The sequence below is a fragment of the Silurus aristotelis genome, assembly GCF_946808225.1.
Source record: "Silurus aristotelis genome assembly, chromosome: 9".
Taxonomy (NCBI): Eukaryota; Metazoa; Chordata; class Actinopteri; order Siluriformes; family Siluridae; genus Silurus; species Silurus aristotelis.
The window spans coordinates 27924593-27950426 of record NC_139582.1 but is presented as its reverse complement, the minus strand read 5'-3'; the positions used below and the strand labels follow the sequence as shown (position 1 = coordinate 27950426).

The 25834-nt window shown below is 40.3% G+C and overlaps 3 protein-coding genes and 1 long non-coding RNA gene across 7 annotated transcripts; 3 read left to right on the top strand and 1 right to left on the bottom strand.

Annotated features, from left to right (window-relative positions):
* The first annotated feature begins 57 nt into the window (after positions 1-57).
* fam20cl (family with sequence similarity 20 member C, like) lies at positions 58-4357 on the top strand. Of its 2 annotated transcripts, XM_083550706.1 has the most exons (11): positions 58-437; positions 519-872; positions 1405-1580; positions 1816-1894; positions 2088-2180; positions 2292-2407; positions 2740-2920; positions 3104-3213; positions 3314-3395; positions 3526-3585; positions 3926-4357. In XM_083550706.1, the coding sequence occupies exons 2-11, from the start codon at positions 520-522 to the stop codon at positions 4170-4172; spliced, it is 1497 nt and encodes a 498-aa protein (XP_083406832.1). In that variant the 5' UTR covers positions 58-437; position 519; the 3' UTR covers positions 4173-4357. The 2 variants fall into 2 exon arrangements, with proteins under 2 accessions (XP_083406832.1, XP_083406831.1); XM_083550705.1 differs by having other exon boundaries at positions 58-872.
* LOC310731200 (sialoadhesin-like) lies at positions 3924-25607 on the bottom strand. Of its 3 annotated transcripts, XR_014535096.1 has the most exons (14): positions 24076-25607; positions 21181-21248; positions 20628-20951; positions 20218-20430; positions 19707-20051; positions 19403-19624; positions 19039-19305; positions 18725-18964; positions 18523-18604; positions 17953-18001; positions 17639-17865; positions 16958-17033; positions 4353-4572; positions 3924-4112 (listed from the first exon to the last, which is right to left on the bottom strand). XR_014535096.1 is itself a non-coding variant. In XM_083550679.1 (13 exons), exons 1-12 carry the CDS (start codon positions 24159-24161, stop codon positions 16994-16996), a joined length of 2163 nt encoding a protein of 720 aa, XP_083406805.1. In that variant the 5' UTR covers positions 24162-25607; the 3' UTR covers positions 12446-13101; positions 16958-16993. The 3 variants fall into 3 exon arrangements, 2 of the variants coding, with proteins under 2 accessions (XP_083406805.1, XP_083406806.1); XM_083550679.1 differs by lacking the exons at positions 3924-4112; positions 4353-4572 and adding an exon at positions 12446-13101; XM_083550680.1 differs by lacking the exons at positions 3924-4112; positions 4353-4572; positions 20218-20430 and having other exon boundaries at positions 16917-17033.
* On the top strand, positions 6961-13505 carry LOC310731214 (uncharacterized protein). Its single transcript, XM_083550708.1, has 9 exons — positions 6961-7060; positions 7494-7552; positions 10382-10735; positions 10815-11021; positions 11207-11527; positions 11610-11858; positions 11944-12031; positions 12129-12180; positions 12977-13505. The coding sequence occupies exons 2-9, from the start codon at positions 7501-7503 to the stop codon at positions 13103-13105; spliced, it is 1452 nt and encodes a 483-aa protein (XP_083406834.1). The 5' UTR covers positions 6961-7060; positions 7494-7500; the 3' UTR covers positions 13106-13505.
* LOC310731257 lies at positions 7559-9096 on the top strand. The gene is made up of 2 exons (XR_014535133.1): positions 7559-8479; positions 8611-9096. It is a non-coding gene; the product is annotated as an uncharacterized lncRNA (long non-coding RNA).
* Positions 25608-25834: the final 227 nt, after the last annotated feature.

The following is a 25834-nucleotide window of genomic DNA, read 5'->3' as shown; positions in this document are numbered from 1 at the left end:
CTGCTATAGAGCTCTGACCTCAATCCTATTGGACGATGAATTGGAATACATTCACCTACATCAGTACTTGACTTTACTAACACCCTTGTGGTTGAAACTCCAAAACTAAGAAACTTTGAACCATGCGATCAACCATCCCTTTTTTTATTTATTAGAACACGATCCTGCGCCCCTATGTGCCCCCTAGTGGTTGAGGGCCCCTTTGTAAATATTTGTTTTACTTCCAGCTAGATACTAGTTGTCCTCTGATTGTACTCGTGTGCCAAAAGGGGCAAGTAAACACACTCTGTTCGGTTCAGATCATCCCAACCTGGCAGTGCTTCTGTCCTCTGAGAGAGAGGGGGGAAGACAAAGAGCAAACAGATGAATAAATCAGTGCAAGATACTACAATTTCCTCTCTTGTTCTCTTGGAGCTGGAAGTACTGTGACAGAACAGGTAAGAACATCTGGGACACTATTAACATCTAAATAGTTTGCTAATGAAAGCAACAAATGACTGTCTGCATGTCTCTATCAGCATGAGAGTACGTCGTGGCTGCCGCTTGAAGGGTGTGTGTGCTTTGATGTTGTGTGTGACGCTGGCTCTGCACATGCTGGCGATCGTACTGGTCCTGACGATGTTCCCTTCAACCTGCGAGCCCTTTCAAAGTGCTCGAACTTGCAACACCACCTCAACCAACCTCACGCGCTCCGGCTCCACCAGCGCGGCTAGGCCTGTTAGACAAAGGCGCGTAGGAGCAGCTGATCTCGCCAAGCTGGAGGCTTTGTTCTCCCACACGCTGTACAGCCAGCACGCTCCATCCAGTCCTGATGACGACACTCTGCTGAGAATCCGTACCCAGGGGACAGAGGAGCAGGACGGGCAGCAGTGGTGAGGCACACTCATACAAGGCCATGCAGAACAAAAACTATATAGAGATCAGTGTTACTTTTCCCAGAGAAACTCACTAATATAGCTCACCTAATGTATATTGCTTTTGATGAATCTTTGCATAGAGGTGCCAATATTTACAGTTTAGCTGAAACAAGCGATGTGTTGTTGTTTTTTTTTACTCATTGCTAAGACGATTGGGGGACACTTAAAAACTGATGGCTGACCGGCTACATTTTGGACATTCTTTATCGTTTGAAACTTTAACGGCACCTCCGCCAGTAGTTCTTCTAGTACCTGTGCACTAGTACTACACCACAAAGAGTATACAAGCATTGCAAATCTTGCAAATGTCATCTATGCTCAGGGTTTCGATTGGTGACTGTGCCATGTGGATTCACAGGACTTGGTCTTGTGATCCAATAAAAGCAATGACGAGGAGTATAAATGCTGCTTGTTACTAATGATCAGTTCCACCAGACTTTTGACCCACTGATACATGTGCTATATGCTATATGATTATCTCTCTCAGGTTGAGTAACAGCCAGGAGGGCTACGATCCTATCCAGTGGAAGGGCAGCGCAGATACCCACCCTCCCTGGCTTCGGTTCCACCTTGGCATCACCCGTTGGCAGCTGTATCAACACAGAGACATCAATCTTCTCGCTCTCCTGGAGCAGCTCTCAAATCACCGCATCACCAGTGCAGGTAACTGGTTCTAATTATGTAACTGGTTCAAAAATAATCTTATATCAAGAATGTACTGTTGTGTTTGCCATCAAGACGTCTCATTCTCATAGAGAGAGAGTGAGCGCAGGGAGACCTCTAGTGTAAAAGACTGGCCTCTACATGTTCACCATTTCGGAGTTCAGTTTATTTAAAATTTATTGGAGATTCCAGAACCCAGGCTTGTAACAGTCTGCACGTTTATGCCGTGTTTCAGTTCAGAAATCAGGAGGAACGCAGCTGAAGTTGGTGATTACCTTTTCCAACTATGGACAGGCGCTCTTCAAGCCCATGAAGTGAGTGAAGCCGGCGGTTACAATTCGATTATGATTGGGGCTCACTTTAGTGTCATGGATGGCAGGGAACATCATAGTCCCCCATACGGACCCTGCTATATTAGATCTCACACATGGCTTTATTTTTTTAACACGCTCTTCAATAGGAACTGAGATCATTCTCAATTTGACCCCTATTCTCACATTTTTCCAGGCAAGAGAGATATGACGAGACAAACGTGAATCTGTACTATTTCTCGGACTTTGAGAGGCACAACGCTGAAATTGCCGCCTTTCACCTGGACAGGTAGGCATCGTCAGCAGAGTTACTTTTGGTTTAACACTGTGTAGAGTAATATCAAAACATGTTCACCTTAATTCCCCCTGTCTTTGGCTCCCTATTCCTCATCTCTTAAAGGATTCTGGGTTTCCGGCGTGTCCCTCCGGTTGTGGGAAGACTGGTTGATGTAATTAAGGAAATTAAAGAGATCACCACCGACCACAAGTTGGCCAGGACCTTTTTTCATTCTCCAGGTTTGGTCTAATCATTTGGTTAAGCAACTGTTGTTGAGTATTTAGATTAAAACAAAAAAATTGTCCTTGATATAGGTAACTAATAAAACATGGCATATTGCACTGGAAAAAAAACAACTGAGAAGAAACATCAGGCATAAGTTCATTCCCAGTTTTCTTCATGTGTACTCATCCTGTTTACCAATCCAACCAGTCAAACTCTTGATAATGATGAATGCTAATTGGTGTCCATTGCACACTTGCAAAGTGGCCCACCAAAGTAACTTTTCATTGCTGTCCACTTTTCTGTGATACTTATGCCTTGAATAACTGTGTGTCTGTGTGTGTGCCAGTGGGAAATACTTGTTTCTATGGCCAGTGCTCATACTATTGTTCCACGGAGCATGCGGTGTGCGGTCGACCCCGTGCTCTCGAAGGCTCTCTAGCAGCCATGTTGCCTGACCTTTCCCTCGCACCTCGCCGCTCCTGGAGGAACCCATGGAGGCGCTCGTACAGCCGCAGCAAGCTCGCTCTGTGAGTACAGTGTGTTATATTTTTTTAGTAACAAGTCTAGTAGTGTAGCATAATATGTATCTAACGATAAGGTATACATACATGTGGCTAGAATGTAGGGAGCCTCCTTTAAAAAAAAAAGGGAGTCTCAAAATTGTCAATAATGAATAAACAGTAATTGGAGTGGCCTGGCACATTTTACAGGTGGGAGCAAACCCCAACGTACTGCAACGCTGTGAAAAAGACTCCGCCCTATGACCAAGGCACCCGCCTGTTGGATATCATCGATATGACCGTTTTGGACTTTCTGCAAAGTAACGCCTGCTCGTTGGTTTACTAGACACAATCAATACTAGTATTAATGCGTGAAAGTTTTCGTTTATTGTAGCTTTTTTTTCTCTTATGGAAATGCAGATAACATGGACAGACACCACTACGAAACTTTTGAAATATTCGGCAACAACACGTTCCCACTACATTTAGATAATGGAAGAGCGTGAGTACTTTAATGGCATCTTTGTGCATCTTTTGACTTACTTGGTATACCATATACTGTGTGCGGGGTTGGCTTATGTGGTCGTCTTTGTGTGTTTGTGTGTATTTTTATGTCCTATTCTATGCGATAGGTTTGGTCGTCACTCCAAGGACGAGCCATCAATTCTCACTCCTCTGGTGCAGTGCTGCAGGTAAATCAACATCACTCAGGGGTGCACCAATGCCCGGGCAATTAGGTATTTGTTAGGGAAGCAACCAAAACTGAAGGAACTCAACACTCTTCATTTTAGACAGGATAAATTCGACATGTTAGAAATTCAGCAGCTTTTGGGGCAAAAAGAAAAGAAAAATATTTTTGGCCTTGGCAAAAAGAGCTACACTTGCCACTAACCTAACATCCTAAGAAGCGTGAAGCACGGTGGTGTTAGCCTCATCATAGATGGCCTCTGTAAGGCTGTACCATATTCATTGCATAGTTAATTGAAACAGTTCTGGTTACAGATTAGTGACTCTACCGTATCATACTCACAGAATCCGTCGCTCCACGCTGCTCCGTCTGCAACTTCTTTCATCCCCTCAGTACCGTCTGAGCGACGTCATGCGGGCGTCTCTTTCTCAGGATCCCCTGGATGCCATGGCCCCCCTCCTCACCGAGTCTCATCTAACGGCTTTAGACCGGCGTCTAGCCACAGTGATTCAGATGGTCCAGCAGTGTCTCCTTCGGCACCCAAACCATCACGACGTCATTTACGACGACATTCCGGACTTCTCAGACTAAGAAAATTATGTTCTTGTATTAACGGTGTTGATTGATTTATTCCTTGTAATGACTGGTACTGTGCACTGTGTGCTCACTGGCTGCTCATTTATTTACAAATAGAAGTAAGTAGAAATGCTGCTTGTTGATTTCCATTAAATATAATATATAAAACTTGTTTTTGTTTCTGCATTTTCTCACCCAGCATGTGTTTCCTGTGACACACATATAGTCGGACTTTACATCTTTTTGAACTGCTGCTCATTCCATGTTACAAAGCGTTAAAATGCTGTCCGCCCTCTTCCGCATACAAGAACTCACAGATGTTTCTGATTGGCCAGCAGTGCTGTGATTGACAGTGGAGAGAGTCTATGCTACTCTGGAGAGCACTGTTGCATTGTCTGGTTTCAGACTCATAATCCTGTTGATAGAATAATTGCTTTGTTTTTTGTACAACTAGACTATTTAATTTTACAAAAGATTACACTATATGTATTCGAAAACCTGACAGCCAGATGTGGTTCTTTTTACCAAAAGATGGAGGAGCACAACTGTAAAGGATGTCTCCGAAAGCGGGAGCATGAAATTGTGCTTTTCCCTTCAACTAAGAGAACCAAACCTGTTCCAGCATGACGATGCCCCTGTGCACAAAACCAGTTCCATTAAGATTTGCTTTACATGTACTGCTATAGAGCTCTGACCTCAACCCTATTGAACATGCTGGATTGGAATGCTGACTGCATTCCAGACCTCCTCACCTCACCTACATCAGTCCCTGACTTTACTAACACCCTTGGAGCTGAATGAGCACAAATCTCCACAAGCTCACTCTAACAGCACACTTTTACCAAAAATGGGAACTATATGTGAAATGGGATGTTTAAAAAGCACATACGTATGCACATCGCCCACACACTTTCGTCCGTATAGTGTATGTTGAGATAGCTATAGAAGTTACCAATAATTTGGCAGAGGTAAATTTTTCCAAAGAACGTCATTTTGCTGTAGTGTCGCAAGAAATGTAAACTTCACCCTCTATCTTCTTGTGAAATTGGTTTCAGGATGTTGTTTCCGATGCGCTGCGGTTTTTTAACGTTATTATGTAACACTGAAAGGCGCATCATGGAAAAAAAGCACAGACCCTCTATGTATACTTTTTGGAAATAAAATCACTCAACAGTTGTCAGTTATTGTACTTACTTTAAAACAAATAAGCTGATATTATGGTTTACTCCATAAATTTTATGCTGTTATTATGACTTCCACTCTTCTGGGAAGATGTTCCACTAGATTTTGGAGTGTGCTTGTGAAGATTTTTGCTTATTCATCCACAAGCATGGTAGTAAGGTGAGGAGGCCTGGGGTGTAGTCAGCATTCACATTCATTGTATAGGGTTAAGAGCTCTATAGCAGGACATGCAAGGTCTTTCACTCCAACCCATATCTTCATACAGCTGGCGCCAAAACCAGTATATATCATTACACACTATCTATAAACACTTTATTTAGTCATTAGTGGAAGTACAGGCCTCCGACTTGCACAAATCTTCTTCTTCTTCTTTCGGCTGCTCCCATTAGGGGTCGCCACAGCGGATCATCCGTCTCCATACCACCCTGTCCTCTATATCTGCCTCTTTTACACCAACTACCTGCATGTCTTCCCTCACCACATCCATGAACCTCCTCCTTGGCCTTCCTCTTTTCCTCCTACCTGGTGGCTCCATCTTCAGCATTTTTCTACACAAATGTCTACTCTAATTTCGGCAACATTGACATATTAAGCCCATTGCATCAGCCGGTGAGACGCTCGGACAGACAGAACAGCGTGGGCAGACTGAAGGAAAAAAAAGAACATTTTAATAAATAAATATATAATATTAATAATAATTTTGGCTGCTCCCATTAGGGGTCGCCACAGTGGATCATTCGTCTCTATACTTCTCCGTCCTCTACAACTGTCTCTTTCAAACCAACTACCTGCATGTCTTCTTTCACCACATCCATTAACCTTCTTTTTTGGCCTTCCTCTTTTCCTCCTTCCTGGCGGCTCCATCCTCAGCATTCTCTTACCGATATACCCCATGTCCCTCCTCTGCACATGTCCAAACCCCAAAACGTCTTACATGCGCAGTCCCTCTAATAAACTTGTTTCTAATTCTGTCCATCGTCGTCACTCCTGTTGAAAACCTCAACATCTTTAGCTCTACTACCTTCAGCTCCACCTCCTGTCTTTTACTCAATGTCACTGTCTCTAAACCATACAACATCTCAGGTCTCACCACAGTCCTATAAACTTTCCCCTTCATTCTTCTATCACAAATCACTCCTGCTATCACTCTTCTCCACCCATGCCACCCTGCCTGCACTCTTTTCTTCACTTCTCTAACACTTACTTTGCACTGTTGACCCCAGGTACCTGAACTCCTTCTCCCTCTCCACCTCTTCTCCCTGCAACCGCATCCCCTCCACTGCCCTCCCTCTCATTCACACACATGTACTCTGTCTTACTCCTACAGACTTTCATTCCCCTTCTCTCCAGCGTGTACCATCACCTCTCCAGGCTCTTCTCAACCTGCTCCCTACTCTCACAACAAATCACAATATCATCTGCAAACATCATAGTCCAGGGAGACTCTTGTCTGACCTCGTCTGTCAGCCTGTCTATCACCACTGCAAACAGGAAAGGGCTCAGCATTATCTTCTGTGCATCCGCCTTATGCCTTTTTAGTGACATTATGCAACATCTTTCGGCTTTTCACTTCCTATGCACCACGTGTCCAACCCCCCCACACACACCCCTCCCCCCCACCCCCTCAAGACAGACAGACACACACACACACAGACGACTCTGCTATAACACCAGTGCCTAATTCCAGTAAGCTAGGACATTTTTAAAGGGCCAAAGACGAGGTAAGGAAAAGAAAGAAGTACTATCCTATTCAGTATTTTTACGGAAGTCTCATTCTTGTGTCAATAATTAGATTATTTTATTTACACACCTTCCTTTGTGCTTTCACTACCAGCTTGAAAATGTTGTGTAAGAAGCCTGTTGAACAAATACAGATATTATATATATATATATATATATATATATATATATATATATATATATATATATATATATATATATATATATATATATATATATTTACTTGGATTCGGGTGGTAAAACAAGGGAACTGATTTCCCTTAATTTGTTTCTATAAGCAGGCCAGCTGACGAATGGAAGCGTAGACCTGAGTGTTTCATCAGATAGTTACAATAATACATTTCTCCCAGCATCATTTTTCACAAGTTTGGTCTCCACTTATATATTGTTTTTCTTCTCCCATATTGTTCATAGTTTAAATATGGACTATGAATCCACCATCCTGCTGCTGGTCCTGTTTGTGTATACCTCAGGTAGGGTTGTTATTTTTGCTATGATATACTGTAAGTCACATGGACACACCATGGATATATGTGAAGATGAAGCTTTCTCTGCCGTTTCTTTTCAACACGACGGAACTAGAGAACCAAAAACGAACCCAATTCTACTATCAGAATTAGCAGCATTTGCCTGACAGTTTATCTTGTGAAACAGCTTCAAGGATGATTTACTCTTCTTTGACTCGATTAGTAAATTGACACACACGATAAAACCATTGATTTGCTAAAGCTATGTTTGTAATGCACTTAAAAGGCTAAAACTTCCCCTATTTTCGTGTTATAAGAGTTTCTTGCATCCGGTGAGTAAAAAAAAGAAAAAAAAAACGCACAAGTAAGCGATACTGAATATAACATTGAGTAATTGTACTGTCATAGGTTACATCTGTTTACGGCTTTGTGTGTGGATGTGGGTGCGAGGGTGAACCTTTTTTAATGTTCTGTCTGACACTTGGAAAATGGTGTATCATGGTTGTCTCGGTAACCCATAGCATTATGGTGCTATGGGTTACCGAGACAACCATGATTCCTCGTGTATTCATTTTCATTCCATGTAGGTGTAAAGGATTCCTGTAGGGAAGTGATGAAGTTTTCTTGGACTTCTATTTGGAAGGTTATGACTTTAAATCAAAGCACCACCAAATGGCCATTACTGGGCCTTTGACCATCAGTTGCTCAAGTATAAATGACATACACTACATAGACAGAGGTTGGTGGACACTTCATTATAAGATCTTTGGATTTTTTTGAACATCCAATTCAACATTGAGTCCCCATTTGCAGAATAACCCCCACTCTTCTGGGAAGATGTTCCACTACATTTTGTCCTGTAGAGATTTGTGCTCAGTCAGTAAATAGAGTGTTAGTAAAGGCAGGTGCTTATGCAGGGTGAGGAGGCCTTGAGTGCAGTCAGTATTCCAATCCAGCATGTTGAATAGAGTTGAGGTCAAAAGCTCTTTAGAAGGCCACTCAAGATCTTTCACTCCATCCCATATCTTTATGGGGCTGACTTTGTGCACAGGGGCAGGGACAAGACGGCACACGTTTGTTAAAGTGAAGAGAAAAGGTCATGCTACTGCATCCAAGATCATCCTATACTATTGTGTGCCTCTAACTTTGTGGTAACAGTTTTGGGAAGAATCACATATGGCTTTATTTTAAAGCTGTGACAGATAATAATTCAGGGTAAAGTCATAACTCTACTCCGGTCCTGCAGTGAGGGAAGAAAGAGAGATTAAGAGACAAGATTATCCTGCTAAAGAACATCTAGGCCATGAGGAACTTCAGTGGTGCAGTACTGAATGTGGCCTCAGGGTGGTTTCAAGCTTCATGAAGAAATTTATTCGTGACTAGAATGCTTCACAATGGGTTTCAAAATTTGTGGTAACAGTTTGGGGGGGCTCATACAGCTGTAAAAGTAAGGTTTCCCAATAGTTTGGTGCTTATAGTGTCATTTTAATTTGCTCTGGACAATGGTACCTGCCAAAGGGTACAACCCCAATTCCAAAGAAGTTAAGACACAACAAAAAGCCATGATTCTCAAATCTTACAAATGCATATTCTATACATAAAACCAAAAACATAGCAAATGTTTAAACTGAGAATATATTAAATTTTAACGTCATTTTGAATTTCATGTCTGTAACACGTCTCAAAAAAGTTGGGACAGGGCCATGTTTCCCTACCGTGTACATCACGTCTTCTACCTGTATAAATCTGGGAACTGAGAAGACCAGTTACTGAAGTTTTGGGATGTTTGGGAGGAATTTTGTCCCATTTTTGTATAATTAAGGATGCTAGCTGCTCAACAGTTCTGGGTGTTCTTTGTTGTATTTTTTATTTCATGATGCATCAAAAGTGTTCAAATGGTCAAAGGTCCAGACTGAAAGCAGGTCAGTTCAGCACCTGGACTCTTCTAGCACAAAGTCATGCTGTTGCAATAGATGCAGTTCGAATAGTCTAGATAAAAAAATAAATAAATAAATAAAAAAAAAAAGAAAGAAAGAAAAAGACATTTTCTGGATGGTAGCAGTTGTTGCTCTAAAGCTTATATGTGCCTCTCAGCATTGCTGGTTATGTCCAAATGTGCAAGCTTCCCATTCCACAGGTCCTAATGCACTCCCGTACCATCAGCGATGTTGCTTTTTGAACTGATCGCTGATAACAAACCAAATGGTCCCTCAGAGATTCTTTGACACTTTTGATGATATTGTGTACTGTAAACGATGAAATATTCGACTGCTTTGCAATTTTATGTTGAACGTTATTCTGAAAATGTCCCACAATTTGTAGTCTTTCACAGATTGGTGAGACTCTGCCTCTCTAAGAGACGTTATTTATACCCACCTGTTGTTAATGAACTTCATTAGTTGCGAAAATATTTCTCGGACTGTTTAATTAAGACTTTAAATGACGTGTAGTTTTTCCAGATTTTTGTTGCCCAAATTTTTGAAGACGTGTTACAGCCATCAAATTCAATACGACCTTCGTTTTTTTCTTTAAAATGATTTTAAAATTTGACATGTTGTCTATGTTGGGTTTTGAATAAAATACGGGTTTATGCGATTTGCAAATCGTTGCATTCTGGTTTTATTTACATTTTACACAGTGTCCCAACTTTTTTGGAATTGCGGTTGTATAAATGCCAATGTCTACAAAAATAAATGTATCGGCTGATTTTAGAACAGTTTTGTGTATTTTTTTAAATTAGAATGATCACTACGATTTTACCAGTGAATTTGCCCAATCGAAATGCGGTACAAGCCTTTTATTGTCTTTAATATTTCTCTGTAACAAAACTTTTAGTTGCAGTATCGGGTATCCAGAAAGTGACGGTGACATGCAGTAAAAAGAAAATCTGTGCTCTGAGAGAGTCATCAGTGAACCTGACATGCTCGTACTCAAATACCAACATCACCACTGGCTTCTGGTTCAATCTAAAAGACAAAGCTAAATGGTGGAAGGAAGAACATCCAGAAGATTTAACTTTAGACTCGGACTATGCAGGACGTGTGAGATACACAGAGATGACAAATTTCAGCTCGACTCTTACAATAACAGACCTGAGAGAGAGAGACTCAGGGGAATATCACCTCATGTTTATTACGGATAAAGGAGAGAAATATCAGAGCTCAGCTGGAGTTACTCTAACAGTTACAGGTAACAGAGAAACTAGTCTGTAATAATATGTGCTCTTATACACGTCTGTGATGAAACATTCACCTTTCACTTCATTCAGATCTGCAGGTGACCCGTGACTCAGCAACACAAACTCTCACCTGCCACACTTCCTGTCCTCTGACCCCTGCTGTTAAAGAGTACTACTGGTTCAAGAATGGACAATACTTACATAAACACACAGACAGAAGTAAATATTTTAGAAATGCAGAAGACGGCAGTTATTCCTGCTTTGTTTCTGGTTTTAATATTTACGCTCTTCCACTGTGTAAGTATTTGTTTTTCTGCCAAATCAAATTACTTCAGTTTTACCAACTCACTAGCACTTGACGGATAAGCGCACAGGATGATCCACATTCTCTTTGAATTTTCATGATTGTTTGAATACCATAAAATACCTTCTAATCACCTGTATCATAAATAATACCTTCTAATCACCTGTTTCTGTTGCAGGTGTTGGCAGGAACTGTTGGAATGTGACCTACACAGATAAAAGAGTGTGTGCTTTAAAAGGGTCTTCAGTGGAATTTGCTGGAAATTACTCACATCCCAGTAATTTGCATGTTAGTCGAGTCTTCTGGCATTATTTTCAGCCCCCAAAAAATGTCTTTGAGGAGTTTGCTAAACGAGTTCAATATGTGAAACATGATAGAAACTGCACTTTAAAAATGAACCAGGTGACAATGAAAGACTCTGAAGAATATCAGCTAAGATTCATTACTAATGATCGTAATGGTTTCTCTGGTAAACCTGGAGTGATTCTGAATGTTACAGGTAATGACCTACACTAAACTATCTCTAGTTCTGGTCTTTCAGGATCTGTTAATTAACTTTCCTTTGTTTTGTTCACATTCAGATCTGCAGGTAAGAGTGAGTCAGTCTGCAGTGGATTCAGAAGAACAGACTACAGTAACGCTGAGCTGCATCACCTCCTGCACCCTGTCTAACAATCCCACTTACATGTGGTACAAGAACAGACAGCTTGTTACAAACAAACCCACCAAACACAACAAGCTCTACCTGAGCTCCAGTGAAGATGCAGGAAACTACTCCTGTGCTGTGAGAGGACTCGAGGAACTCCACTCTCCTGATCAAATGGTGACATGTGAGCTACAAGACTCAGCCGTTTTTGCTAGTTTAGAGTGTTGCCAGAAACACCAATTTTAATATTCTGTTCATTAAAACATCAGTTTCAGAGGGTGGGAACACCACGGCCATCCTAGTAGGAGTCACAGTCTTCCTGGTTCTTATAATCATCGCAGGAGCTCTGTGGAAGTGGTATGCAGAGCCATCTATCTTTTTTTTTTTTTTTTTTTTTTTTTTACACCTAACATTTGCTCAAAACCTTTACAAAATACAGTTTTATTCCACTTAGGTGCAAATGTGCGAAAAGCAATGCCAATGATATTGGTGCCCAGAATGAACAGGTGAGTATATTTGGAGGGCATAACGGTACACACAATTCACAGATCGGTAGGTACCTCGTTTTTTAAGTCACGGTTGGGTTCAATTTCTGTACAGTCAGTAGGACGCAGTTTATTATTATTAACATTTGTGAACAACAGTTTACATTTTAAAACTCATTTTAAATAAAAAATGCCTGCTTGGTTAAATAATCTAGAAAAGAATATAAATTTTGTAAAAATGAATATATAAAAATAAAATAGAATAAATCCACTTAATGCAATACACTTTATATTATATTGATTTAATTGAGTCATCGATTCAATTGACACAAATTATATAGATTAAATAAAATAAAAGGGAAAATGTTATTAAATAGTTGACATTTGTTAGACCCCATTTGGTGATACAAATATGTATATGTGTGTGTTTTACATTTAATATTTGCATTTCAAAAAAACATGTTCTACTTATTTAAGCATTCTTTAACAAATGTCTTCATTCCTTCCATCCTTCATTAATTCGCTCCCTCGATATGTGGAATTGTCAGGATTTCTCAGTTTAAGAGAAATTCTTGAATCTGGACATAAAATGCAAAAGAATCCATATTGCGAGACTGAAAATCAGTTTTACAACGCGCTACAAATCGTATTTCCAGTAGAGAGTCCGGCGCTTAATACATTCCTGAGGAATTTTTACTGTGTTCCGGATGTAAAAAGCATTGAAACGGTTCGGTACAAATACGTGTCCTGTTACACCCCTAATTGAGTCATTGCTTTTCAGGCCTCATTTGATTTCTCTTTCTGTCTCCCACATCAGGTTGACATTCACTACTCCAGCATTCGATTCCCTCAGTCTAGCAGAGGCAAGATCTCTAGGGACACGGTGGAACTCGAGTGCGTCCAATACGCTGAGGTGAATTTCAAACAACCCATCGCTGCCACCTAGTGAAAACAATTATAGTCCTTGATTGCCGTCAAGGTTCAATGGATGGACTTCGTTTTATAACCTTTTTTTTCTAACATGATGTTTGCCCCAATAAAGACTGTTCAGGATGTTGAGATTGTTTGTTTATTGTTAGTTAAAGCCATGCCAGCAGCAGTGGCTATTTCAATAGCAAGATCAAGGTGGGCATGTTGAGCTGTTATAGCATTTTACAGATTTCGATTACGGCAAAGTACAATGGATATATGGAGTCTTTCAGTTTAGTGTTCCATAAATATTCTAGTATTTTCTTTGGTGACCGTATGTTGGATATTGAGTCTGTAATACTGTATATGCTCAGGTGATATCATGTCCTGTTTAAGAGTTGAATAAAATTCAGTTTCTGATACAGCAGGAGACCACAGACACATGCTAACTGCAAAGATCATTGTGCAAATTCAAATCCTTACAGATCAACAGCACACATGTCAAGAAAATCGCAGAATGTGTCCAGTCTCTGCAGATTAAGATTAAAACAAAAGAACTAAGATTTCCAAAAAAAGAAAAGATATATTCTCATTCAGAGTGGGAGATCTTAAGTGGCCTGCTAACGAGCTTTGACCTCAATCCTTTGGAATTGATTGCCTCCTCACCTCACCTACACCCAGTGGTGGGTGGTCAGGGCCAGCAAGGCCTTCTCTGCTGGTCTAAACACTATCAGAAGCACTGACCTACATTTACAACCTAAATTCTAATATTTGTTCTATGAAATTGTATTAATTTATTCCCAACAGTTTATTCTCTTCATTTCATAGCATTTCTCTTGGCTGCACTACTTCCAGTCTGTGTATGTGGATATTAGATTTTTTGTCCAATCAAATCAGATCTCTATGTGCTGCCATATCAATCTAACCTGCCCAGGGCCTTCAAAGTCAGTACTGATAGCTTTTTTACCATAGAGAATATTAGCTGTTTCTTTAACCAATCAGATTTCAGATTCACCTCACAGGGCAGCTCGCTGGCCCAGAATAGTGTCAGCATTTTTCCGTCCTCTGATTGGTTGGTCAGAGGAAAACTTTTACAGCCAAGTTCGACTGGCTAAACACGTGTGTAGCTCTGCACACATTAATACATCTGAGTTAGACTTTTTAATGCCTACAGAGGAAGAGAAATTGATTTGGTCTCAGACATACTTTAAAATAAATTTTCCCTAAAAGCTAGACATCGTGAGGAGGTCGGCCAACCCGAAAGCTAGCTAGCATGTCTCAGCCTAGGAAAGGGTTTGTTCTCCACTTCCAGACCAGTAAATACGAGCTGTACCACTGGATTACAGCCTCTGAGGAGCGGTGCACATTATGAGTCAACATCTCTGGAGAGTAGGATGTATTTTATTTACATTTTTATGTTTTTGTCATCTTATTAGACAAATATTGATTCTGAACTGCTCCAGATGTTGTAGGTGCACAGTTGTGGTTGTAGTGTAGAGTTTTGAAGTCTTAACTGGGTTTCTTGCTTTAGTAAAATGGTATTCACCCTCCATATGTGAAAGTCCTCTCTCTCTGTAATGTGATGCGTTGTTATATTTCGTTTTTGTATCGTATTGATGGTTTTGATAATTGCGACATGATAGTGGTGGTATTAAGAGGTGAATTAAGTCGGGTAAGTTCCCACTGAAGGCCCAGGTACCAAATGCATGGCCTGCCACTGCACCACTACACCAAAACCTGACCTTCCCTTCTTGTGGCTGAAGGTGCACAAATCTTAACAAGTACAGTACAAAATCTTGTGGAACTTTTTCCCAGAATGTAGGTTTGTCTGTGTAGGTGTCGGTTTTTATAACAGAAAACAGCAACTAAAAGTCAAACTGGACGTTCAAAAAGCAAATACCAATTTTTATGGTCTTATAATATATATATAAATATGCTTTTGTGTAATATTTCTAAATGTGACTACTTATCATACAAAATATGCACTGTATTCAATGAACATATAATAATTAAATAATTAAATAATTAAATATATAAGAATATGACTTGCATTAAAATAACACATTAAGCAAAAACAGTTTTTACGCTGCATCGGCTTTTTAATTCATAATATTATTATTTGAATTGAAGCTGTGGACTATTTTCTCGAGATCTGTTTTGTCTATAATTTGGCATTTGTATTCTAGCCCTGGAATTCGTCATATAATCGCCTTTATGATACCAAATTCATCGTTGTTATGAGAGGAAATAAACGCCCTCTGTTCTTTACTCAGAAGGGAACACAGGAAGCAGATACCTTTTGCAGAAGGAGGCTCTATGTTTCCATTACGAAATTATATTTTTTGTCTTACGGCCAAAATCAGGGTTATTTCTGCTATTTGTGCAGATTTAATCTATTGATATATTTTCAGCTACTGATTATGCAAGATTTAGGTGGGACAGTGAGATAAGACTCATCATTGGTTTCATCAGGTTTCGCTAAGTTCATGTTGAGATTCTGGTCCTAATAAATCCAGCAAACAAATATTGGCGGTGTGGGACATGGGTATTTAGAGCGAATGTGTAATTGGTAACAGGTGAGGGTGGTTACTAATCAAATGTCTTTGAGGGAGCATAGGCGCTTGATTGGATGATCATGTGATGAGCTCTGGGGTTGAGGATGGAGGGAGCTGTGGTCTGGAAGTTGGATAACAGGACATTTAATGGAAGATATTTAGACATGCAATTTTAGGCAGACAAAATAACTATACATTATGCTGTCTTACAGTTATTGTTATTGATGGTGGTCATAGTGTCTTGGTCAATGAAAAACCCTGCCAACTAGAGTCCTTTAAAGTTGACAGGAAAGGGAGGATAGGGGTTGGAACTCCTGTTTGGGACATAAGCATTCTGCTTGTAATGACATTGTGTGTGTTATGAAGTGACCAGTGTCCAGCAAGAACCATTGAGAACCACTAGGATTGTAATAGAAATACACCCTGGATGGGAGTGTGCACCATACATACAGCTGAGCTTCACTCAAAGATATTTACTCAATGCCATGTTGAAGACTGGTCTAGCTGAAGAATCCTCAGCTAGACCACCTATACCTTTATATATACAGATTTCTTATAACGATACATCGAATGTTATGTAAAAAAATAAATGAAATATATTTGAGTGCTTATACAGTCGACATTTTTTATTACAATAAATATCTATGTGTCCAATACACCCTAATAATTGAGGAAACAGTGCTACTGAAATCATACACACGACAACGTTTGAGCAATACAAGCACACAAGGCTTTACAAAACAGCCAATGTTAGATAAAAGACATCACAGAGTCAAAAAAGAGAAAACGAGTATCCAATAATGGCGCTAAAATAATTGCACGTGGTATTATACTGTACTATATTCTAATGAATACTAATGATTACAAATAATATTATATATATATATATATATATATATATATATATATATATATATATATATATATATATATATATATATATTTATATAAGGTCTGGGGTTCAAGCCCCGGTATCGCCAAGCTGCCACTCTTGGGCCCTTGAGCAAGGCCCTTAACCCTCAATGCTCGGGGGGTCCCTTACGAGGGAAATATCTAAGTCCATGACGTCGGAGTGACGTGGGGCCGCCTTCCCGTGGGCTCACCACCTGCAGGAGGGACCGTAAGGGACGGTGCTGTGAGGATTGGGCAGCAGTCGAAGGCTGGGGCCTGCTTAGTCTGCTGCCCCTGCGACCCGAATTACGGATAAGTAGGAGAAAATTAATGAATGAATGAATATTTATATATATATATATATATATATATATATATATATATATATATATATATATATTCATTTTTTTTATATTATTACTGAAGAAAAAAGGGGTCTGGACCTTGTCGCTGAATTTTAGAGCCAGTCTAGACTCTGCTTATTTTTGGAATTTCAGATTCTTGTAGATTCCTTCCTCACTGTAAAAAAAAACAAAAAAAACATAAATAATATAAATCAATATATAAATAATATATTTATGGCATATAAATATGACATAATGCTGCCTATATTTATATTTTTTTCAATCTAGACCCTTCTAATATTTCTAGAAATACCACTGTGGATGGACCAAAACCTGCACCTCATGAAAGAATCACTCTTCATTCTTCAATCCAATCCATTATATCCCTTAGGTGAAAATTTGCTTTACTGTGATTACCTCAGCAACAGTCAATGTGCAGTTCATAAGTCTGGGTGCTTGGCCCCCTAAAATTGCTGCTGATTTCCATTTAATTTTGTAATTGAGCTTAAAAGTATGATCTGTATAGCAAATTAGAGGAACTCACTGGCATTTAGATGATTTCGATCCAAACTTGAGAGTCACACACACTTATGTATACATTTCTCTGGTAAGAAACATTTATTTATGAACAAGCCCAATTTTCGAGAATCTCTTATGCAAATGTTTGAAGTTTCCTATTAACTGCAGCTGTGATTGCAAGTATATTAACAGGCTGATGAAAGGGGCAAGTGGAAAGAATGCACAAGGTGTGACAGGACCATTGTAATTTGCATCGCTTACCGAACATCACTGCACGTGACGAGGCTCACTGTAGCATATTCTACTTCCTCCTCCTGACTGTGAGCCTTCGGCAGTTGAACAGTTGAGTAGAGAGGCACCTCCTGTGCGTTCGAGTGGCTGAAATAAACACTGCAGTACTGAACACTGTCCTGAACTTCTGAGGAGGTTGTTTGTGTGGGGTCAGACGTCGAGTCTGAGATGTTCCCATACACAGGAGGGGAGTTATTCTAAGAGAAAGTGAGGAAGTCTTACAATCTAACATGAATATAAAAAACATGTTATTTCGAAGTATTTGAATTATCTGGAAATCTCACTTTGGTGCACTCCTCCCTTCTGCTACTCGACCCTGATGCTCGTCTCCTGCTGGAATAAGTGTAGTAAAATCACTCAAATCACCAACTACATTTGCAGTGTGAAACAAATTTGTCATGAATTCTCCAATTATAAGGATCAAAGATCAGTGGTTCTTGAAGTGGTGTACATGGACCCCCAGGTATCTGTGAAGCATAACTGTCTATTGAATGTCCAATTCCATGTCCCATGCTCCACTTTGGCCTACATACATAGTCTACATGTATGTAGGCCTAGGTTTGTTCCTTTATCCTCATTTAATGAGAGAGCCAGTGGGTACTGCGACAAGGAAAAACTCCCTGAGACGGCATGAGGAAGAATCCAGACCCAAAAGGGAACCTGCTCTCATCTGAGTGGAACCAAATGTCCATTCATTACAGTTCAATATATTAATTAGGGGGTCTTTTCCTGACTTGCCAATTCTTTATTGTTGCGAACGATATTGCAGTTCCTTTTTTTTTTAATTACGAGGCAAACTGGAATATCTAGAAAACGTTCATAAAAGTGAAGGAAATATGATTTCAGGTTCTTACCATATCCAGAGAAATACAGCGAAAAATATCACAACCGAAACAACAGTGACTGCGGATGCGGCGTACGTCACGACTCTGTTATCTGTACAAGTAGGGTATAATCGGCACAAACGAGTAAAACGAATGGGTCTTGAATGGATTAATGGATAATATACAAGTATGTATGTAACACCAACAATACATGCTTGTGAGAAGCGGGTACCTGATTTATGTGCCCATTCGGACGAATTGGAAGCCCCGAGTCGATTTTCTGCTGTACAGTAATACAATCCGTATAAGGATCGTGATGATAAAGTTAATTTGGCACCATCTCCAGTCAGCATCACGCCCCCTTGCGTTTTTCCATACCAGGTGTACGAGCTGATGGGGTTTGAGTCACTTGAGCATGACAGTGTAGGCAAATCGCCAGACACGACAGACAACGATGTGTTTCGAGGAGCGTCTGATCAAAAGAGACACTTGATTAGTTCTTCAAATGTATTACGATCAGTGTGAAACACAATACAATGCACCTACATAAGACGTCCAGGTGTAAGGGTGTAGCGTTGTGGCGTCCCAGCTGGTTGTGAGCAGTGCAGTAGTAGAATCCGCTGTGCTGTGAGCTGAGGTTGCTGATGTTGAATTTCTGGTTTGATGTCAGCAGTATATCTGGATCTTCTCGCTTGAACCAGGTGTAGATGAGAACAGGAGGATTTGCGTCACTGCTGCAGCTCAGAGTCACTGAATCTCCTTCTACCGTGTCTCCAGAGGAAATCACCGCTGCTCTGGTGTTTGTAGGGGAATCTAAGAAGAAACACCTGAATCAACTGGGAAGTGTTCAGGATGAGCATTCGATTTATGTAGATAACCTTTAGTTGAGGAGAGTAAAATCCACACTCACACAATGGAGGAGATCGGAAACTCTCATGAGGTTCAACAGCACAGCTGTAACTGACCTCACCACTGTCTGCTGCTACAGAGCAGGAGGCAGATTTACACTCAGGAACACGCTGTTCGTTCTTGTACCAGATGTAAATTGTGTTGTGAGACAGAGTGCAAGTGGTGTTACAGCTCAGCTGTATGTTCTGATCACTCCAGTCTGACTGGACTATAACCTTCAGATCTGAAAGTAATACGTATGAATTACTTATTTTTCCATCCATACATCGATGCTAATTCACACAAGTGAACGTGTGTGACGTTACCCGTAACCGACAGTAGGACTCCAGGTTCGCCCATGAATTTGTCCTGGTTGGTGAAGAATCTAAATGTGTATGTTTGAGCGTCTGTCTCTCTCAGATTGGTGATTCTCAGACTACAGTTATTCTGGGAGCTGTGTGTGTACTGCACTCGACCTTGATACGTCTTATCCTCTATCATATCCACAGGCTCACCATTAACCTGCTCTTTAATGAACCAGAACTTGCTTGTGACCTTGTGTAAATTAGGGAAGGTATAATAACTGTGAATGTCCACTGACGAGCCAATTAGAGAGCAGATAGTCTGGGTTGAGTAAGTCACACTCCAGCATTTCTTCGAATCAGAATGACCTGAAACACACACAATTCATTTAAACAGAACTAATCACAATAGTACTAATAAAAAAAACTAAAGCATCTCACAGTTATGAATCACTGCATGTGAGTGTATTGTAGTGTAACAGAAGCTGGCAGTGTGATGATGACAGAGTGAGTGTGGTGTAAAGTGAGTTCTTACAAAGAGCAGGAGAGCGACGATACTCATGTCCCTTTACAGCACAGGAGTAGCTGCCTGCACTTAAACTATTGACATTCAGTCCTTTTTTGTTCTCGTAAGTAACACGTTGTCCGTTCTTGTACCAGATGTAAGTGGGGATGTCAGACAAAGTGCCGGTGGTGACACAGCTCAGCTTTTTAATCCCATTACTCCAGTCTGTATCTACAATAATATCTGCAAATGGTGGGTACCATATACATGAACCCAAAAATGAACTCCTCACATCCTCACACAAGGTCTCATTTATATATATATTTTTTTTATTCTATCAAATTTCTTATCCAATAATATTTTATTAAAACTATTATTCATAAATTTCATTTTGGTCCCATATAAAATAAAAAAACACAGACTGTATTTGTGTGTGTTACCTGTAACAGTCAGAGAAACTTCAGATGAAGCAGATATCCAGTAATTGCTGTATGTTTTAAATCTAAAGTTATAAACTCCAGAGTCACTCAGTCTCACATTTTTCAATGTCAGCTCACATTCAGAGCCCCAGGTGCTTACAGACACTCGTCCTGCGTATTGTGGATCTTTGCTTAGGTCAGTATCACTTGAAATTCGATACCACTCTCTGTGTGTGACCCAGGAGTAATCAGGTTGTGTAAATTTACAGGGGATTTTTACTGTAGTTCCAGTAAGAGCACAGAGACTTTGAGAGAAAAGAGTTACACTCTGCTGAGCCTGAACTCCTGAAAAACACACACACACACACACACACACACACACACATACACACACACACACACACACACACACACACACACACACACACACACACACACACACAGACAAAAGGTATGCTAGTCAACAATATTGTCTAATAATTCATCTAATAGATATCAAACAACATTACACACACAGGTACACACAGAAACATAAGACAAGCAAATACAAATGTAATAAAAAAAAATTTTTTACCTGCCAGCAAGAGGAGAATTGCAGCTGCTGAAAAATGTCTTGTTTTAATAACCATGGCTGCATCGTTCCTTAAAAACAGAGTATAATTAGCGGTTAACATGCACAATACTACACTTCTGTTTCTTCCGGTTGCTTCCATTAGGGGGCGCCACAGTGGATCATCCCTGCATGTCTTCCCTCACCACATCCATAAACCTTCTCCTTGGTCTTCCTCTTTTCCTCCTTCCTGGTGGCTCCATCCTCAGCATTCTCCTACCGATATACCCCATGTCCCTCCTCTGCACACGTCCAAACCATCTCAATCTCACCTCCCTCACTTTGTCCCCAAAACGTCCTACATGCACTGTCCCCCTAATAAACTCATTTATAATCCTCGTCATCACTCCCAATGAAAATCTCGACATCTTCAGCTCTGCTACCTCCAGCTCCACCTCCTGTCTTTTACTCAATGCCACGGTCTCTAAAACCATACAACATCACAGGTCTCACCACAGTCCTATAAACTTTCCTCTTTCACTCTTGCAGATACTCTTCAATCACAAATCACTCCTGCTATCACTCTTCTCCACCCACTCCACCCTGCCTGCACTGCCTTACTTTGCACTGTTGACCCCAGGTACCTGAACTCCTCCACCTTCTCCACCTCTTCTCCCTGCAACCACACCACTTACTCCTACTGACTTTCATTCCCCTTCTCTCCAGCATGTACCTCCACCTCTCCAGGCTCTTCTCAACCTGCTCCCTACTCTCACCACAAATCACAATATCATCCGCAAACATCATGGTCCACGGAGACTCCTGTCTGAACTCGTCAGTCAACCTGTCCTTCGCCACTGCAAAAAGGAAAGGGCTCAGAGCCGATCCTTGATGCAGTCCAACCTCCACCTTGTACCAGTCTGTCATTTTTACTGCACACTTCACTGTTGTCACACTGTCCTCATACATGTCCTGCAGCACCATCTACTTCTTTTTCACACCAGACTTCCTCATACAATACCACAACTCCTCTCTCAGCACTCTGTCGTGTGCTTTCGCTAAAACCACAAACAAACAATGCAACTCCTTCTGACCTTCTCTATACTTCTCCATTAACATTCACAAAGCAAATGATGCTTCTATGGTGCTTTTTCTTGGCATAAAACCCATACTATTGCTCACAGATGGTCACCTTCTTTTTTTAGCCTGGCTTCCACTACTCTTTTCCATAACTTCATGGTGTGACTGATCAAACTGATTCCCCTGCAGTTACTGCAGGTCTGCACATCTCTCTTATTCTTAAAGATCGGTACCAGCACACTTCTTCATTCCTCAGGGATCTTCTCACCTTACAAAAGCTTGTTGAGCAACCTGGTTAAAAACTCCACTGCATCTCTCCTAAACATCTCCATGCTTCTACCGGTATGTTATTTGGTCCAACCCACTTTCCACTTTTATCCTCTTAATCGCTGCTCTCACTTTCTCCTTGATAATCCTATCCACTTCCTGCTTCACCATCTCCACATCATCCAACCTTCTCTCTCTCTTAGTTTCCTCATTTATCAGCTCCTCAAAATACTCCCTCCACCTTCTCATGACACTCTCCTAACTAGTCAACACATTTCCATCTCCATCCTTTATTGCTCTAACTTGCAGCACATCCTTCCCAGCTCGGTCCCTCTGCCTGGCCAATCAATATAAATCCTTTTCTCCTTCCTTAGTGTCCAACCTCCCATACAGCTCCTCATATGCCTTTTCCTTGGCTTTTGCCACATCCCTCTTTACCTGCTGCTGCATCTCCTTGTACTCCTGCCTACTTTTCTCACCACTCTGTCGATCCCAATTCTGTTTTTCTGTTTAACCTCTTTCTTTTTATGCTCTCCTGCACTTCCTCATACCACCACCACGTCTCTTTGTCTTCCTTTATATTTCCAGATGTCACACCAAGTATCTTTCTAGCTGTATCCCTTATCACCTCTGCAGTAGTTGCCCAATCACCCAATGCACACTACTACACTACATGTATAAAAGGATTGGGACACCTCATTTTTCCAGTCATAAGTGCTTCTGTTAACACAAAGTTGGAGACACAATTGTGTGGAACGTCTTTGGATGCTGGAGCATGAAATTTTCCCTTCACATGAACTGGGAGACCCAAACCTTTTAGAGCAAGTCAACTCCGTGAAGATGCGGAAGATCTCCTGCAATAGATCTCTGATCTCAACCCTCTCGGACAATGAATGTGAATGCTGACTGCACCCCAGGTCTCCTCATCTCACCTTCATCAGTACCTGCATTTACCCTTTTTTCTTGTGGCTGAATGAGCACAAACCTTCACAAAATCTAGTGGATTATCTTCCCAGAAGTATGGCATTTACTATTTCAGAAAATAGGGAATAAATGTGAAATGGGATGTTCAGAAATAAAAATAAAAGCAGAAATGCAATCTGTGGACCATTATGGAGAGCTAGTTTATGATTGTGACTGATCTTTGACTTAATAATTCGTTATTTAAAGATATTCTCATGGTTTTTTTTTTACAGCCTTTATTTTGATTGTAGCAACACAAGGAAGAAACCTTCAGTGAAATCAGTCTCAAAGCCTGGCCTCATTTTGAAGACACCAGATATTTTAATTATAAATTATTATAAATCATGTCTTCACACAGCTGTATAGTATAAAAGATATATCTATAGTACTACAGGTAGCAAAAAAGTGTTCCTAATAAATATGAGCATCATGGTTATTTTAACTGAAGTACAAATGACAAGAAGTTGTGAGATGATTCTTTGAAATAGAAGCACAATATCTTGCAGTACATGTAATAAGAAACAACTTTTTAATTTTCAAAAAATACCTCAAAATCTTTAAATGTACCACGTGACGAACAAAGTAAAGGAATGTCAGAAAAATGCGTACCTTTCCTCCAGCGAACTCGCACTTGTTGTGTTGTTAAAGTGAAAGAAATGGAAACTTGAGGCAGACATGCCGGTTTCCTTCCTCATTTTCTTCAGTAATTAGAATCGTTTGTTTCATATTCAGTCAAGCATATTGAGTATTTATAGCACACAACTGCTCCCATAAAACCCCAATAATGAAAATAGAAACTCATGTGATGGAAAACATTTCGCATCATCTGACATCAAATACTTGAAGGGTTTTGTGTCGAGGTGCAGCAGATATGAAACTGAGATATGAGAACCCATTTCAGCCTGGATGTCTAAAAATTAGGTAAACAGTTTTTATGCCACGACGACTGCTGCTGGTGAGAAGAACCGCTGCCAAAAAAAGCCTATAAAGGTGTTACGTATATTTGTGAAGGACATACGTTTAGACCCAAAGAGCCACATCACGTAAACTGTATTCAATGCTGGAGTTTATTCAAATTCAACTCTTTATTGGTCACAAACACGACCATACACAATACGACATGCAGTGAAATGCTCGTAAATGCGGTGCCTGTCAGGGAAACCTTCGTCTTTTGTTGTTTTGGAAACACACTATGCAATAAACCAGGTTTTAGATTTAATTTGACCAAACAAATACATATAGAAATGTCCAGATTTTTCATACTCTTGGGACTTGGACAACTTCATTTCTCCAAACATTCAGTTGAATTACTTTGTCATGCCTCTTGTAAAAACTTGCCAAAAACATTTTTGACTACTGGAGATTTTCTTTCTTGTGATCCAGTTCATTGTAGAGCAGGTCAATAGGATTTAGGTGCAGTGACTGGGCAGTTTATTGCATTCTAGAAACACTCCAGACGACTGTTTGCTCTCTGAATAACGCTTACAGAGCTCAGACGTAGGTTTCGCCTCGTCGTCTTGTACGGTGAAGTCGTTCCAATGAGCCGTGGTTCAGACAGAACTGCATGATGTTGATGTGTGGAATGGGACTCATGATGTTGGTTTAGGTTTCCTTTTACTTTCCGGAATAAGTCTCCAACCTTCCCTACTCCAAAACAAACACCAAACCACCATCAAGCTTCCACCCCCATGTTTCACAATGGGTGTGGGGAACATCATCTCTCCTGTTCTCCATCTTATTCTCCATCATCAGTTTTTATTCCAGTCACTGTAGAATTCTTGTCCGTTTTTCTACCCTTTAAAATAGTTTGTCGCATATAAACAACAGAAACGTGTCCATGTCTCAAAAACCATACAGGTGTTTCCACAGTTTTGACAGAAATATAAAGAGAAAGGAATATAGACTTTTTACAATATGAAAAAACTGCAACAAACTAAAAAAGATCAAATAGAATTTACAACAAAACAGAGAAAGAACAATTGAAACTCAATATTGAGTCAACATGTGGGAGTATTTTACATTCACATTCTACTGAAGGTTATAGAATGAATAAAAGAAAGTAGAAAAGGCTTTTACTTGTCACGTTTACAGCACAGCGAAATTCTTTCTTTGCATATCCCGGCTTGTTAGGAAGCTGGGGGTCACAGTGAATCCTGGGAACACCAAGAGTCTAATGGGAGTGCATCCAGGTGGGAGGATGATCCACATTCAAAGCACCATGAACACACTGTTGTGTTATACTGCCATATTTTTGGGAGCTGGGACCCAAAACCACACCCTTTATTGCAGCAGGTGCATTTTTATCTTGATGGTGTTGAATGAAGATGATCAAACATTCAAAACACCCATAAGGTTCTCGACTCTTGTA

Excerpts from the sequence above, each read along its gene's own strand:
- LOC310731200 (XM_083550679.1), bottom strand. The coding sequence starts at position 24,161 with ATGAGGAAGGAAACCGGCATGTCTGCCTCAAGTTTCCATTTCTTTCAC. Across the intron at positions 20,052-20,217 it reads TCGTCGCTCTCCTGCTCTTT|GTCATTCTGATTCGAAGAAA; the intron begins GTAAGAACTCAC and ends TGTGTGTTTCAG. Across the intron at positions 17,034-17,638 it reads GTCACGTGCAGTGATGTTCG|TGAGGAAGGAATCTACAAGA; the intron begins GTAAGCGATGCA and ends TTTTTTTTACAG.
- LOC310731214 (XM_083550708.1), top strand. The coding sequence starts at position 7,501 with ATGGACTATGAATCCACCATCCTGCTGCTGGTCCTGTTTGTGTATACC. Across the intron at positions 11,859-11,943 it reads TCCTGATCAAATGGTGACAT|TTTCAGAGGGTGGGAACACC; the intron begins GTGAGCTACAAG and ends TTAAAACATCAG. Across the intron at positions 12,181-12,976 it reads TTGGTGCCCAGAATGAACAG|GTTGACATTCACTACTCCAG; the intron begins GTGAGTATATTT and ends CTCCCACATCAG.
- fam20cl (XM_083550705.1), top strand. The coding sequence starts at position 481 with ATGAAAGCAACAAATGACTGTCTGCATGTCTCTATCAGCATGAGAGTA. Across the intron at positions 1,895-2,087 it reads GCGCTCTTCAAGCCCATGAA|GCAAGAGAGATATGACGAGA; the intron begins GTGAGTGAAGCC and ends ACATTTTTCCAG. Across the intron at positions 3,586-3,925 it reads CCTCTGGTGCAGTGCTGCAG|AATCCGTCGCTCCACGCTGC; the intron begins GTAAATCAACAT and ends TCATACTCACAG.